This window comes from Acipenser ruthenus, chromosome 12 (genome assembly GCF_902713425.1).
Source record: "Acipenser ruthenus chromosome 12, fAciRut3.2 maternal haplotype, whole genome shotgun sequence".
In the NCBI taxonomy this organism is placed as follows: Eukaryota; Metazoa; Chordata; class Actinopteri; order Acipenseriformes; family Acipenseridae; genus Acipenser; species Acipenser ruthenus.
Genome location: NC_081200.1, coordinates 39,609,917 through 39,626,314, shown reverse-complemented (window position 1 = coordinate 39,626,314; position 16,398 = coordinate 39,609,917). Strand labels below are relative to the sequence as shown.

The 16,398-nt window shown below is 39.5% G+C and overlaps 1 protein-coding gene across 1 annotated transcript in view; it reads left to right on the top strand.

Moving 5' to 3' along the window:
• Nucleotides 1-565: 565 nt before the first annotated feature.
• Nucleotides 566-16,398, top strand: part of LOC117416903 (inactive tyrosine-protein kinase transmembrane receptor ROR1-like) — an 82,876-nt gene continuing 67,043 nt past the window's right edge. Inside the window, exon 1 of the mRNA XM_034028381.3 lies at nucleotides 566-890. Coding sequence (XP_033884272.1) covers nucleotides 785-890 — 106 coding nt within the window. The 5' untranslated portion in view covers nucleotides 566-784. The remainder of the gene's footprint in view (nucleotides 891-16,398) is intronic.

Here is a 16,398-nt window from a genome sequence, read left to right as displayed (position 1 = left end):
TACTGATGTCAATGGAGAGAAAACAACACAACCAATTGTCTCTCGAGTCACACACACAAAACAATCTGCGATTTATTTTGCAGAGCAATATCAATTACGTTGAACTGGCAGGAGTGTGTGTTGCAGTGTTAGAACTAAACAAGCGCGTTTGTGCGTTTTAATAATACATTACACTCGCGGTTAGAGGTCATACTGTACTACTACTCAGTTGTAATAATTTCCAATTACAAGGTATCATAGAAAAGGCAGACACGGCAAAGGACAACATGGTTTTAATAGGAAAACTAAATGACTGTTCAGGAAATCGTTTGTCGGCCATACTGATTATTTGTAAGAGAAGTAAAGAATCCCTTTCGTGAAAGTAATTAAAAGATCGTCTCGCCCTTCCTTTCACGCGCTGGCAGCGGTTGCAACTTCGCCACTGCAGGACTCTTACAGCAGACGGTGAATTGCACGCATGCAGTTTTGAATTTGGGCAGCAGGGGGCGACGCATTGCAGGCGCTTATCAGAGCCATCTGGTTTGCCTAACGCTGGTGGATTTAGGGTTTTTGGAAGTAGAGCAAAGGGAAGGAGCAAAGCAGAACAGTTCCAACTCAAAGCAGCAGCAAGGAAAGTCTTTGGCTCCAAAACCCAGACGCAAGTTTTAAATACATTTATTTGAGAAGGCTCTCTGGGCACGCTTTATTTGAATTGATTCCTTAGCAAAGTTGGAGATCAGTATTCGGTTATTTACAGTGGATGTAAAGACCACCAGCCTTGCACAGGCACGACAAATTTAGAGGAATGTACCAGACACGGGCAACAGGAAAACTTGAGCGGGGATGTCAGTTCCACTTTCTGCGGGTTTTCTTGTTATTAGGGGTCGTGCTTGGAACGCACATCGGAACTGGTAAGAGTGCAATCGTTGTGTAGTTTCTATATTCCTGCTTGATCGGCGTTTATAACAATATAGATAGCAATCTTCAACCATATGCATTTCAGATATTCCGAGTTGTAAAGTAATTAAACAAAATGCAATTTAAATAATATCAAGTTTGTCGCAAGTTTTAGTCGGCTCTACTAATACTATTGTTGACAGAGTACAGTATTTGATGATGCTGTCGGGGCTGATATAAAAGTGTCCAGTTGTTTAGTAATCTGGTTTCTGTTAAGGTCATTGTCGAGCGCTTTAAGAAGTGCTTTGTCTGCAGTGTTTAGAATGGTATGATAATGTTGACGTTTTATTTTAAATGAGGAATAACGGCCGACGTCTCGTAATGCGCAATGGAGAGCTTATCATCTGATTGGGTGATGTACAGACTAGTTTAATAAAAGTTTTACTGAAAAGTTTTACAACCAAGAGAGCACATACCCTAACTACGACAAAGCAGGCACCGTTTGATAAAAAAATAACAACAACAACAACAACATCAACAACAAACACACCTAAATAAATAAATAAATAAATAAATAAATAAAAGAACAATTATTTTAGTGCACACAATAAATTAACATTTTTTGAGGACAGCAAAATTGGAATGGCCCTGCCTGTGTGTCAGTCGTATTCTGCGCGAACGGTTCAGTTTCACATAACCAAAATGTGTTACTGTATTTATAAAGACAGTGGTGCTCTAATAAAAACGATCATGGAAAGCGCTCAGCATCGCACCCCTCTCTGCTGGAAGTCTCTCCACAGAACTCGTTCTATTACAGGCTACCTATTCGATATGATGCGGTGCTGCTGTGTGGATCCACTTTGAATACATTCTGTAAGAACTAAGCAGTTCTCTCATAAATTACGCTCTCTTTTTTTCTTAAAAAACAAGATGTTCTAATTGCAATACGTAAAGTGAATGTATCATAAATAGTATTTTTCGAATTTTCTTCCTTCTCTTTTTCTCTATTTATGTGGCATTTAAAAATGATTATTATCCACATTGCAATGTGAAACAGTCCTGGTTGTTCAGATGAACAGTAGACTCTTAAACACCCACGTGTTAAATTGAGGGTGCTTGATTAAAATAAAACACTCTGGATTAAGAACAACACAGTGTGTGTTACATTTAACACAAGCTGTGTTTTCCTACAACACACATACTCATTTGTCATTTGCGCATTATAACTCATATACACGATCATGTAATACCTATGCAACTACGTTATTGTTTTGATCGTTATTCTTTCATTTAATGAGATGTGTGGGTGCAGATTTCCATGCATTTATAATAAATAACACACTCAATATATGTTAAGAATTATTACTGCATTAGCTTTTCCCTCAAATGTATATAATGTGTGTACCTGCTTCTCCCTAGAATGGTATGAGTAGACTGCACATTTAAATAATGCTCATCTACCTTTTAGTAATAATAATAATAATAATAATAATATATGATGCACATTTAATAAATATTGTATAATTTGATTATTTTTTTATAGATTATGCTTCTTATAGCTCAAAATGTACATGGTATTGCAGTTACATTAAAACACTGAATTTTTAAAAATTCTAATCTAGTTTGTCTTCCATGCTCTCACCCAAAGAAACTAAAATAAAGGCATATTTAGCTACAATAGTTCACCTTGGAAAAGTCCCTGGCAAGTCTATGTAACATATTTTAAAAAAAGGACATGTTAATACATTGAGTTTGAATGAATAAGCTTGCTGTAAAGATCCCAGACTGTATTTTGTTCCAGGGTCTGCAGCGTGTGTTGGGTTCACATATGCATTTCTAGGGACTCAAAAGGCATTTTCTGTCAGATTCTAAAGACTAGTATCCAATGTCTCCCCTCAGGGAAGGTGTTTTTGAGGTTTTTTGGATGTGCAAGCAGGTTTGAGCACTTCCTGAAAGATTCTCATCTGAGAGGGTATTGGGTATATGCTGAAATGAATTAGTCCTCTCATCTGATGGACGCTTGCCTTAAAGCTATCCTTTGCAGGGCAACAACAAAAGCAGATTCGTATGTGTCCACTTAACAGTCTACTGTGTAGGGTGAAAAGCACAAGCAGGATTACTGGTAGTCATCTTATCCTTTTCACTTAACCTGTACCCCCTTTTTGTACTGTTAATTGGGCAGAGGGGGTAATTGTATTTATATTAAAAACAAATTACATATTAAAAGAAGCTTAGTAAATTCAGGGAGAAATGTTTTGACTAAAATGTCTCCATCGCAATTCATATATATATATATATATATATATATATATATATATATATATATATATATATATATATATATATGTATATATATGTATATATATATATGTATATATATATATATATATATATATATATGTATATATATATATATATATATATAATTATTCTCCACTGTAATTTACTGTGCATCAGTCATAAGGATATAACCATGATCGGTTATAAATCATTCCTATGGAAGTGTGTCCACACAGACTACATGACGACAGAATGTTGCTGCTAAAAGCACTTCAGTTTAAATTAAAAAAAAATCCCCCAGAGGCTTGTTATTGCAATCTGTCATCTCAATGGCCAAACTAAACTCATCCACGTTACAATGTTAGCTACAGTTACTGAAGCGTTAATAAGGAGCTCTTTAAAAGCTTTCACAGACAAGCTGGAATTTTCACTATACCTGAACATACAAAGGGACAGAATTGACCTGTGGTATTTGTTCTTTGACAAAAGGAAGCCTTCATTTTGACAAATCATTACATTAGCCTTATAAAAACAATCATTGACTTTTATCATGTGAATAATTAGTATTACAACATTTCTGAGTATTAATACTAATGGTATATGCACCACAGCACCCACTAGTCATGTATCAAATATATCTTCTGAACATAGAGCAGGCTGCCCTATGAATTCTCCAACAAATACATAGTTATAATAACGAAAAGAAAACAGCTCAAATTCATAATACCAAAATAATTACCCTGCCACCCCTGATTTTAATAATCTCAGTGCAACAATTTGCCAAAATCTACTAATATACCACAGTTAATGACATAATAAAAGAGCATATTTACAATTAGTGGTCGCAGATTTGTTTTTGTTTTAACCTTACTTTTAATATGGGAAGGCACGACTTTCATAAGGCAGAGTCATGCAGAGAAGAAAATGCCGTTCGATTGGCACGCTGTAACGAGAGGTGGAAAAAAAGAGAAAATTCTCAAGTTTGTTGTTTCTTTCCTTCGTTCCTTAGAGGCCTGTTTCATTTCTGTCCACCGTGTATTTATAGTCCAAACAAAGCTTAAGGCACAAAGGTACAGGCACATCACTATTTATAATGCCTTCAGCTTTCAAAAGAGTTAGCAGCTATTTTAGTTTTAAAGGCTCCTGCTTTGAGGCTTAAGGTGTTATTTTTATAATTGATTTGAACCCTGGTACTGACAGGGCATCAATAATAACTTGTGCAAACAACTGTAAACCGTTTCATAACAACGGATTCAGTTTTTAACAAATGCCCGGGGAATTTATACATTTTAAATGCTAGCCTTGTACCTACTTTTGGCACGCTCTAGTTTTAACACAAACTTTATTACATTGTGGGTTTTTTTGGTTTTTTTTGTCGTAAAAAATGAATCCGCATGTTAAAGTCTATAATAAACATGACATGGCAAATCTTTCATGTTTCTTTCAGGAATTTGCATTTAAATTGGAACATTGTTGTCTTTGTACAAGGGCACGCATCAGGAGAGCTCATACATGTCCATCTTCAATGAGAGATTCATATGTGTGTTAAAAATGGAAATCACCTTGTCAGTCAGCAGCACTCTGTTCAGTTATACTGAGGCAGCAATCGAAACACAGTTAGAGCTTTTGTCCTGTTAATTTGTGTCCCTTGAGACAATGATAGCGACAGGCAATATATCAGTTACTTAACTATTTAAAGTTTGTTTTATCATATTGAAAACAGCAGGTTAACCTTGGCATTAATTGTCTCTTAAAAAAAAATAAGACAATCAGATGTTAGATCCCCCCAAAAAATGGGGGGGGTCATTTTTTCTTTATTTCTGTCAACAACATTTTCTATGGTGCAAAGTTGACCTGATCTGGGCAGGTACTTAGTGATTTGTAATCTGTTGGCACTTTCAAAGTTAATGTATTATTGCTTATTTGGCTTCCGAATGTATACTTGTCTTTCCATAACTTAATAAAAAAAGATGTATGGTTGTACTGCCACGTTCATGGAAATAGTATTCATTTCATGTGTTTTAATCTCCTTAGTGACACATTTAAAGCACTAGAAGCTTCCTCTTGGACCTGGTCCGATGACAATTAATGTGAAAGAAGTTATTTTTACGGCGTGCACTTTCCAAGAAAAATCATTTGGGACATTGAAAGAAAAGGGTGCTGTTGTGTGAAGTGTTGGCACAAAATGGCTGCACTTCAGTGGTTACTCCGTGTTTGTAAAGAGCTCCTGAGTTCCCGTAGAGGTTCCAGAAGCGTGCTTGGTCACGGCCGGGGACCAAGTGAAGCTTGGAGCAATATTATGAAAGGCATGCGAGGGTCTGAACATCTTGAAATGCATTCAGTAGCACTGACACAATTCCACACTTCCGAAATAACATTGTTCTTAACACCTTTCCAGTTCCACTATAATTGAAAAGCAAACTGCTGCATTGCTTTTTTATTTTATTTTTTATTTTTTTACAGCTGAGGAGCACAGGAAATTCAATTTTACAGGCATCTAATGACTGGTCTGAAATGCAGTGAAATCTTAACAGAAAGTTTCCTTATGCATACAGTTATTAGGGGCATGCAGGTTTAATGCCCCCTTTTTTCTGCCTCGTCCAGCTGTTCATGGATTTTGGATTGAATCCCAAAAATAAAAATGGTTAAACTTAGAAGCTGTGCATTCAGAGCAGCTCTTTCGTGTACCGTGTTCCTGAGTGGACTTTGCTGAAGCACATCAGCAGAACAGCAGATTGCTTCAGATAATCATTAAATAAATTATATACCAATGAAGCTTATCAGGCGATTTCACAGTATGTAATAGGTCAGTTATTTACCTCATCACTTAACATTAATTAGACAGACACACGTTTTGCAAGTTTGCCTTATCGTTCTTATAGTTGGCAATTAATATCAGTATCCATAGAATCTTTAATCCTGTTGTAGTTTGCAGTCCTGGAATTTCTTGGTCTTTGAAGATTAGTTCCTCTAAAGAGGTTTAGTTGAAGCTCAGCCATTTAACGAACACAGACTTTCTCTGCTGAGCAGACATGTTGGATGAAATTAGTGCTTTAAATTGATGCTGTGACTCGTAACGCAGTCTAGTGATGTGCTGTTTCAGTGGCTTCTGTACGTCAAAGAGCAATTTATTTCAAGTCATAGAAAATCTTACTGTTGACTGAGTGTCCCGCAACCCTGAGACTCCTGGCATAACTACTGTATTTTTCTAAGATTGTGCATTGAGATATTGTAAATAGATTGAGTTTAAATAACATCCTTTAAAGCAACGGTTTGTTTTAGAGGGTAAGAAAAAAAAAGACGTTTAACAATGAAGATACCACAAAAAGTTGGGGAAATGAATCAAGACCAGTTAAGATCTTTTACTAAACGAAAACGATAACTGCACCCTGTTCGAGATGTCTCAGAACACCCATACTAGTGCATCAAATAATGACAGTTACAAAACTAAAACACACTTCAAATGCTTTTATTTATTGGATAACTAAATGGATCCCTCGTTTTGCCTTCTCAAAGTAACACAGCCCTTTCCTTCTACTCAGATGACCACCTAACCTATTTTAAAGGCTGCGTGTGGGGGTATTGTGATATCCAGAGGTCCTCCTACTTCACAAGTCCTGGTCTGTATGTTGCTTTCAGCTGTAGGGAGAAATGACTGTTTGTTTAGGCTGATCCTTTGTCCAATTGTTACCATCAGGGGCTTACAATTAAACACCGTTCTGTTTGCTTTACCACTCCATTCTGGATAAAAAGTGAGCAATACAACTACTGTTTGCAGTGCACCCAGCTTGTTGGCATTTTGACCTCGGCAGTGTGGCAGCAGCCTGTTCGTGAAAGGAAAAGAGAGCAAGCCGCAGCGTAGCCTTTGCGTTTTGGAAGGGATCCTGTTTTTGGGGGGAGGGGTCAGACATTCAAGCAAGCAGTACAAAGACCATTGCTTCTCTGTCTAATCCTGTGCTCAGATTAAATGAATCTATGACCACTGTGACCATGGAATTCAGAAATAAATTGCTTGATTTCTGTCTTTCTTTCTGATCATTAGCCAAGTGCAAACAGCCAGAGATCTTGATGAATTCCAATTCTAAATAAGCAGAGGAAATAATTGTTCCATATGGACGGTGCCAGAGTCATTGGTGGTTTTGTTGCAGTGTGGTGCATCTGTGCAAGGGGAGATTCTGTGTGATGAAGGATGACGTCATTACTGGTTATCCTGACTTGAGAATCTGGGAATACACCTGATGAGGAAAGTGCAACCTGTAAGCCGATTATGAAAGCGGGCAGCACAGATTCTGAAAATAACCCACTTAAAATCAGTGCTGCACAAACCCATTATTCCATCATTTGGATTAAGCACTCCAAAGAAATCAGGTGCTGGCAATCAGGTGAGGGTCAATGGAGTTCATTGGGCTAATTTACCGTACTAAGGGAAACAAGTGAAGAAACAGCTACTTGGGTTTGTGATGATTGCTGCTTTTCTTAGACTCTGGAGAACAGCGATCCACACAAACCCAAGCAGCTGTTTCTTCAGTCGTTTTGCTTGGAATGGTAAATTAGCCCCAATGCCCCTCACCTGTGGAGAGCTCAGTCCGAACAATGGAATAGTCGGTGTGTGCAGTTCTACTTAAAATCATGCAGCACCTTGGTACACTGCGTTACCTTACTCGTATTTGTTCCTGTGTCCCTGTTCTCAATGGCTACATGCAGTATATGTTGAGTCTTAATATTTCAAATAAAACTATTTCACTTTTTTTTTATTTCCTTGTTGAAATCTTTGGTTGCATTGGAAGCACTTTTTATATTTCCATTTGACAGTTATTTAATTTCCCCTTGGACGTATTTAATTGTAGGCAGAGCCATATTACACCTGGCTGAGAATCAAAAGCAAGTTAAGTATTGGTACCTTCTGAGTCCGTGTGTTTAAGCATCAGGAAATGAAACTCCATCAGCACTCCATCAGTGCTAAGGTTTCTAAGACAGTATGATTTTAACAAAAAATGTCCTTCTGGCAACTTCATGTATTCTCCTTCCCTTGCTTGCTCTGGTGTCTTAATATTTAGCATTGCAATCGAGTGAAAAGTAATTTTACACAACATTGCCAGTATTTAACTCTGGAGAGCTGAAAAAACAAAACATGCCTGCAGTACACACCCCTAAGCACACACGCACAAGAGGTGCAAAATGTGAATCGAGTGACATGCATTGTATTTTACTTTAATCCCAAAAAGGGAATTCCACACCTGGAATCAGATCATTAGCTGTCTTTGTCCAGCACATCCTGTATCCACAGGGTTAGAGAATTAGCTTTTACAGTATGTGTTATGCTTTCACAGCCGATATGCAGTGCTGTCCTGTTGGTAATACAGACATCCAGGCTGTAAACGCGCTGTAGTAGCCCATACAGTTACCTGATTACACCAGGTGTCATTTGTGGTTGCTTCTGTTTTGTTTTCTAAACACACTTTATTGTTCTGGGCGACTGAGGACTGGCAGCTGCTCAAGATCTGTTTCCAGCAGTGCCTCAGGTATGGCTTCATCAGCTCAGCCACTAGCACTTCAGGGTTGAAGTCAAAGGGAAGGATTAGGAGCTGATTTTACCTGAATGAACAGGTCTCCGCTGAGACTGAACTATTGTGTCGGCTAAAGACAGGTGGGGGCTTACTCAAGCTGTTATCTACTTGTATTGGGTGAGGGGGTGGTACCTGTTGTGGTGTCCACTGGCTTGTGACCTCTTATTTCAGGTTACCAGGTGCCCTGGTAAGTCAAGTACATTTCATATGGAGTTGCTAACCCACACTAGTGTTGTTTTATTGCCTGGTATAGCGTGTAAGGTTGTGGATCTGTTCTATTTCTTTTTTATATCAATAGCAGTGAAAACCTGTTTGAATCTTGTGTTTCTGAAATCATGATTTTGCGGTTGAAATGGTTATACTTCTAAATAAATAACTCCATTCACTGCTTCCTGCTTCGTCTTTTTTTCCAGCTTTGACTTCACTTTTTTTTTTGGACAGATTTACTCAGACATGGTGGAGCAGCTGCAGACATGTTCTTGATAATGATTAATTGAATAGGTACTTTCTTTTTTTAAAGGCACTGTACAGTATCCCCTTGAGTCATATTTCATTTTTATGGCTAGTGATAGACACCAGACTTGCTTAACGTAAGCAGTTAAGTAAAAGCTAACTTTCATATTGTAAAATCACATTGCCAGTCAATGTACCCGCGGCGCTTCAGTGAGTTACAGTAACACAGGCATTGCACTTGAATGATTCTTTTGTTAGAACGACTGGGCTTTAACTCATTAGATAATTAAAGAAAGTGGTTTTATGGATCCAATAAAGTTTGGTGGTCTTCATTAATTAAAAAAAGTAAAATAAAAAAAATATATAGTTTTGAACAGTTCCACATAAAGAAGTCAGACTTCACAAAAACATTTACAGCTAGTTTCGCAGACCCCGATTAGCACCAGGTCTACCTAAAGGTAACATTAGGTACTCATTTGTGGCTTTTTCAATCCATTCCATGCTAGGACCTTTGTTCAAACCAAGCCCCTAATTATTGAATTGAGCAGAGCCCAGGTCCAAACAGTTATTTAATTCTTAATTAAATGTAGGTGTTCAATTAAGTAATTAAGGACCTGGTCAGGGGTAATCTGGTTGCGTTAAATGAAAAAAAATTTAAAGACTCAGTAGGATCCAGTTTTTAATTACCCCTGTTTAACGAGCCCTTGCTTTTCTTTTTGGTGCATTCAGTGCAGCTACAAGACTTCCAAACTCTGTTCCTCTGTCGAAGCATCTCCTTTCTCCCCACCACCGAAGAGTCATTACAGACTCTCATTCCTCTTTCCTGTGTGGAATACTGACCCTGTAATTGACGCTCCACGATTTCGTTTTGTTTGCAGAAGCCACACAATGTCCATTAACTGCTGAACAGGCTGTTTGCATCATGGTTTGATGAAGACCTCAGATGCCACGGTACTTGCCAGAGAGCCTGTCTATTCTGAGGGGGCTTTTCAGAGGCCCACGCTGGAAAGGGTTTCCAGAGAAATGGCTCGGCACAGGGTCAAACTTTTCCGGTATGCTTAAACATGTGTGATAATGTGTGTGTCTGTTTGTGAAGAGCAAAACAAAACGGGGGCTTGAATGCCTCAACTGAACAAAAGTTGAAGATCGAAGTTAATTATGTTTGAGGCTTTTCAGTTGACAACACATGACCACCCAGCTTTTGTTTAGGATTTGATTGTGGAAATTTAATATTTTGCATTTCCTCTAAAGGAACCAAGGTAAGGCTGCAGACATAATTTTTTAATTATAAGTTTAACGATATATTTCTAACTATTTATATAAACCAAAAAATATGAAGCAAAGCAGAACATGCCAAAGTGTGAAACTAAGAAACCTGCCAAAAATAAACACGTGGGTTTACATCAGGGACTTAAAAACTGTCCTGTATTATAATTAATAGCAAGAGGAGAGAAAGTTATTTTCAAAGTCATCCTAAAGGACAGACTACCCTTGAAAGAGAAACACAATGCCCTACATAGTGGCTCACCTGGTAGAAGCTCAGCCACGTGGTGCGCAGGGTGAGTCATACAGCGCAGGTTCACGTCCTGGCTGTGTGAAGTGGCCAGTCTTCGCTGGGGACTCCGAAGGGAGTGTCACATTCGCTCTGGCACTCCCGTGGGTGAGGGAGGCAAAACTAGGAGGGACTGTTTCTCCACATCGCACTCAAGCAAACCCTGCTGGCCAGGCGCTCTTGTGAGCGCACAGATGGACACCTACAGGGCTGGCCTTTGTCTTCCAGAGTCCGGTAGCTCACTGCCATCCACTCTCAAATTCCTGGGTGTAGAAGAGGAAGTTGGCTTGGTCGTGGGATCGGAGGACGCCCACTGAAACTTCGGGTCTCCTGAGCTGTGTGGGGGAATTGCTGCGGTGAGGGGATAAACTCATTGGACATTCCAAATTGGGGGTAAAATGAAAATAAAAAAAATGACCGGAATGACTGAACTACAACTGACAATTTTCGAAACTGGATGATCTTTTTTTCCTAACTTATTATCCAAATATTTGTGATGAAAGGGAAGTTAAGGCCATCACAGAGTACAGAACAAGGGTGGTGTGTTCTGTAGCACTTCCATGAACTTGGCACAAATATTTCATTAACTTCACTGGCCCGCTGGATAAAAAAGAACTTATTTTAAGAAGTGATTTAGTTAGCCAGCCTATATATGATAATTATCACACAGACCTATATTTTACAGCTTAATGTTTATGTGGTTGCTGACACTTTTGTGTTTATTTATTCAGTTTGAGAGACTTCTGACACGATAAGCATTTGATTCAGAAAAAATAAATGTGAAAAAGAAATCTGCTTTCATGACTTTCAGCACTGAAATCAGTCTTACAGTAGGTGGTCTTGGAAGAGACCCAAAACCAGGTATTGCCTTGATTGTGCGTAAGGTGAAAGCAATTAGTAGTGGTCTTACTCAACGCAGAGATATGTGAAATAATACTGTAGCTTTAGGTCACAAGGGATTGGACTTGGTGTGGATGGTGCAGTATTCACTACTTTGTGGAACATAGTTAAACACTAATGTAGTTCAGTGGTTAGGGCTGTAAATCTAGTTTAACAGATTGAATATTTAAACCTTCAGTGTAAAAACAGACTTGATTTCAGCTTTATATTTTACTTTGGTGTTTATTTGAAGTTGTACATATATTACCACATTCAGTATTCAATTACAGTGGCTTACAATGCATCAAGATACTACAAACGATTTGTATTTTATTTTACAGTCCCAATTGAAGCCTCCTTACTGTAAAACATAATATCATTAATAGAGCATTCCCAAAACGGACGAACTCCACGCTCATCCCGCGCCTCGTTTACCTTCCTGCTCTCAGCCGACGAGATGCTCTGTAAAAGCAGGCTTTTAAAAACGATGGGTTCATTTCTGCGAGGGGCGATTTTGGGTTGGATTCAGCCTGCAAAGCAGAATAGACGCAATGTAGAATTTAAAATGGGTCTCTGTTTTGTAAGGCTGTTATTTATTTATGTGTTTGTGTATTTATTTACTCATGTCCTTATTTACACCCCCACTGCTTCTCTTCATGTTGTTGATTGCTCTCTTGTTTGAGTGATGTTTTATTTTGTATTTATTTTTTTGGTTTGTTTGTTTGTTTTAGTGATTTAACTGAATGGATAGAGGACTGCAAGTCTACTGTATTACTGCAGGGTGTTTGAGATATTAAGAGAAAACCCAGAAGGAATGAGACTGCAGTGCTTTTCGTACTGGAGACTGCGTTAGGAAGGTAAAGACCATTTAATCCGGGCCAGGGAGAAAAGCCAACAATCTGTATTTGAGTTGAGGCAGTGATATTCTAAACCTCTCCACAGGCGTCTAAGATTATTATTATTTTACTTCTAGAAGAAATGTAGTGTTTGCTCTTATTTCAAAGTGCCTCATACAACAAGGCAAAAAAATTCAATAATAAACGCAATAGTAATCCACAAATGAACCTTTTAGGTACCAGACCAGATTAGATCAAGTCATTTAGAATGAATGGGATGATGTTAGCAATAGGTTACAAAATAAGTGCATTCAGGCAGATGGACAGACGGACAGACAGACAGACAGACAGACAGACAGACAGATGGAGATACTCACTGCAGCCTTGGCTTTTTGCTCTGGTAAACTGTGAAGTTTTTCATTAGAGGTGAGACATTGTTCCCTGTCAGTGAAAAGGGGGTTCATGTGAACCACAAAGCAGGGCCTGTTCACGGAGCCGTGGGGGGTGTGGCTCGAGCCCAGAGAGAACAGCAGGGAGCTGATGGAGCTCCTCAGCACTATGCAAAGAAGGCTAGTCGAGCATCTTAGCTTCCCACTGAGCTCTGTTTTCTTTTGTACTCCATAACTCTGGCGCTCGGTGTCAATGGATCAAGAGCCAAAACCACTCCACAAGCAAGAATATTGAAATCCTTTTTTTTCTTTTCTTCGGGTTCCTAAAATAAGCATGACAGGCTTGTTCGTTTGCTTGTTTTTGAATAGTCTGCGCTAGCCAGGCGTGTTATGACTGGTGGCGTTTCAGACACGAGAGCGTTTTTCGCAGGAAAGAGTGCATCTAGTCCAGGTTATTTACAAAACCCTTTCTATCAAAGAGCGGATCATGGGAAAGATCTGGGGGCTTTCCTTCTTTCTTTTTATTCCGCGTTACTTTCGAGTTAGGGAAGCAGACTTTCACTTGCTCTCTTCTGCCTGTACTATATGACTTGTAAGACTGGAAACATGTGTGATAATATGGGGTCGGTCTGCCCTTAAGACTCCAGCATACTGAGCAATTAAAACCTTGAACTTCCTAAAGGCCCAAACCAAGGCTGGATGAAACACCCATCCTGTATTCAAGACAAGCAGGAGGGCACTGTTAACAAAAGAAAAAAAAAAGTCTTGAGAGGCTGTTAGTAATAGAAAGACAGAGGCAGTAATAAATTGTGTTTAGGAAATCATAAATAAAACAGAGACAGTGAATACGGGGCCCCCTTAGGCCAGCTCTGCAGCCTGGGCCGCAGTGAAGGCCAAGCTTTTATGAGAAGTGTCAGCGATACCTGTGGTGGGTCCTGAATAGACAACCCCATGTTCCTTTTAGCATGATGGGAATAACTCTTGACCTGACAGAGGCATTTGATTGGCATAACGACTGGTGGGGGGGGGGGAACTGGGATTGGCTTGCAGAAACAAAACATCCTTGTCCTGGCTGTCTGTTAAACCCCCAGCTGGAGGCTTTTTGGGGAAGCTGGGGCTGGAGACTGGCAGGCTGTCGGGTGAGATATTGTGAAGAAAGGCACTGTTTCCAGAGAGCCCAGGGCTCCTGTTGATCCACTGACCCAATTGAAAGGGCTAGCTGAAGCAGAAAGCCCCAGCAGGGTTAAGTGGAGGCAGGTGTTCAGTGGGGATGAGAAGTCATGTTACAGAGCGCTCCAGAATGGGGTTGTTTTCTGTTGAAAAAAATTTAAATAAAAAAACAAAGCGGCCCCTGACAATTATCTTACTGTCCTGAAGCAGAAATACATTCGGATCAGCATTTATTTGGTGTGGGAACTTTCTTTTTTTATGTTTAATTAATTGCTGTATTGTTTAAAGTTTCCACCATGACATGATCAGTTTTTGATGGAATAAATAGCAAGCTGCTTGTTGTTCTGCTTTTTAAACAAACTCTCCCATCATTCCCAAGGAGAGTTTGATGATGAGGGTTACATGCATAGCAGCAGATGCAATAACACTTACACCAGGAGCTCTGACTCATCGTAAAAAAACACAGAATTAATCTACAAATGTGAACTGTGGTGGGGCGCAGTGCCGAAAGAGAAAGGATATTATGTTTTTAAACATAAACTATCCCTTTGCAAATAATTAATCCGGCAGTGCATCGCAATGTGAAAGAGACAAAGGGCTCTTTGCTTTGTCGTTCGTACATTATAATTGAGCAAAATATGACAGGAATGTATTCCGAATGAGTACCTGCATTACGTGTGTTTTGTCTATCCAGTTAGGAAGAACTAAAGACACAAGCAGAAGCAACAGCTGATGTGGGACTGCGTGGGCCTGCCTGTTAAAACTCACTTCCTAGAGCTATAAGATAATGATGAGGGGTGGGGTGCTATAATGCCAGCCGTAAGGGTAAGAGTGACGCGTGAACTCCCTGGAGGCAAGCTGACGATGCACTCACAGTGCACTCAGACACAAGGGGCTCCAAAGCCTACAGTGTGTCCCTGCGGACAGGCTGAAGAGCAGCCCTGTGTTCTGCTGGCTGAGTGGAAACGGAAGATGATAAAAGAAGGGAATACGTAAGACTATGTCTTAGGAGCCCTGCTGGAAGATGACTAATAAAAGGCTTCAGAGAAATGAGAAAAGGGCAGTGAAGTATGCCTAACCAACTTCTCAACATTCCCCAACCAAATGTTAAAGTCCTGCCGTACAGCTGATATGCAAAGCACCTGCAAGCTGTGCGGAGCCTGTGCTATTGAGTATTAATGAACTATAGGAGATCTGTTAGTGTAATTGGTAGAGGCAATGTAGTGCCTGCCTGGATTCGTCCAGTCATCCAGAACTTTACAGACCCAACCATAAATTACAGTTGTAATGCTGAAAGGAAACTGCAATGATTACTATTATTTATATCTTTTTGCCACCTGCATAGTTAATGTACAGAGGAAGAAGCTCATTGCAGAAATCCACGTGCCATTAATACTTCTGTTTTGTGGAATGAATTCAAGTAAAATACTCCTCAGCTCTGTTTTGGACCTTCTTGTCAATATTCGTTGTGTACTCACAGCGCAGGTCACTGCAGTGGTACACAAGCTGGCTGTGGTTTGGATTTTAATCAAGCTCCCTTCATTAAGGCAGAAGGAGAAATAAACAGTGTGAATGGATACATTCCTTGTTAATTAGACTGTGCACTCACCTGCTGCTGAAAGGGTTCTCATTTAATGAGAAATGCTAGAGAGTGAAAAGAGACATTTGAAAATGTGGTGTGTATGTGAGTGTTTCTGTGTGTGCGCGCGCGCGCGCGTGTGTGTGTGTGTGTGTGTGTGTGTGTGTGTGTGCGCGTGCATGCCTGTGTGTGTGTGTATGTGTATGTGTGTCTGTGTGTGTGTGTGTTCAAGTCTGTCCTGGTCTTCTTAGTCAGACAGATGAAGATAAAAGAGCCGTGGGACAAGACAGCTCCAGTGCTGTTTAGTGTTTTATGTTAGTGTAGATGAGAAAAGCAGTCTTGAGCTCATTACTCAGGGCAGTGGCATGCTACTTTAGAGAGCATACAGGTATTAGAGAAAACGTATCAATAGTGTGAGAAAGCAGTCACATGAAAGACTTTTAGCATTCTCGTTTGCCTGCCCGTTTCTGTGTAACATGCATGTGTTTGTTCTTCATAAACATGGATTTCTATAGCACTTACTATTAGGAACCCTACTGAGAGATGTCATTTGTCTTTATATGCAGTGACTAACAGAATTCCATTTGTTTTGGGTAAATCAATGAAATTACAGTTAATTAAAGGCTGTAAAACGGTTTATGTCCAATAAGCCTTAATGGGCTGCCTTAAAAGGAAAGCCCTTTTTTGTCGCACAAATTAAATCATTATCCCCCAACAAAGAACTGAGTTCACCAGTTGTGTCTAAGTTTCCCCTGCAACAGCAGACTGTGACTTCAATCCTAAATGAAATTGCTTGCCGGACATACATGCCTAGTTT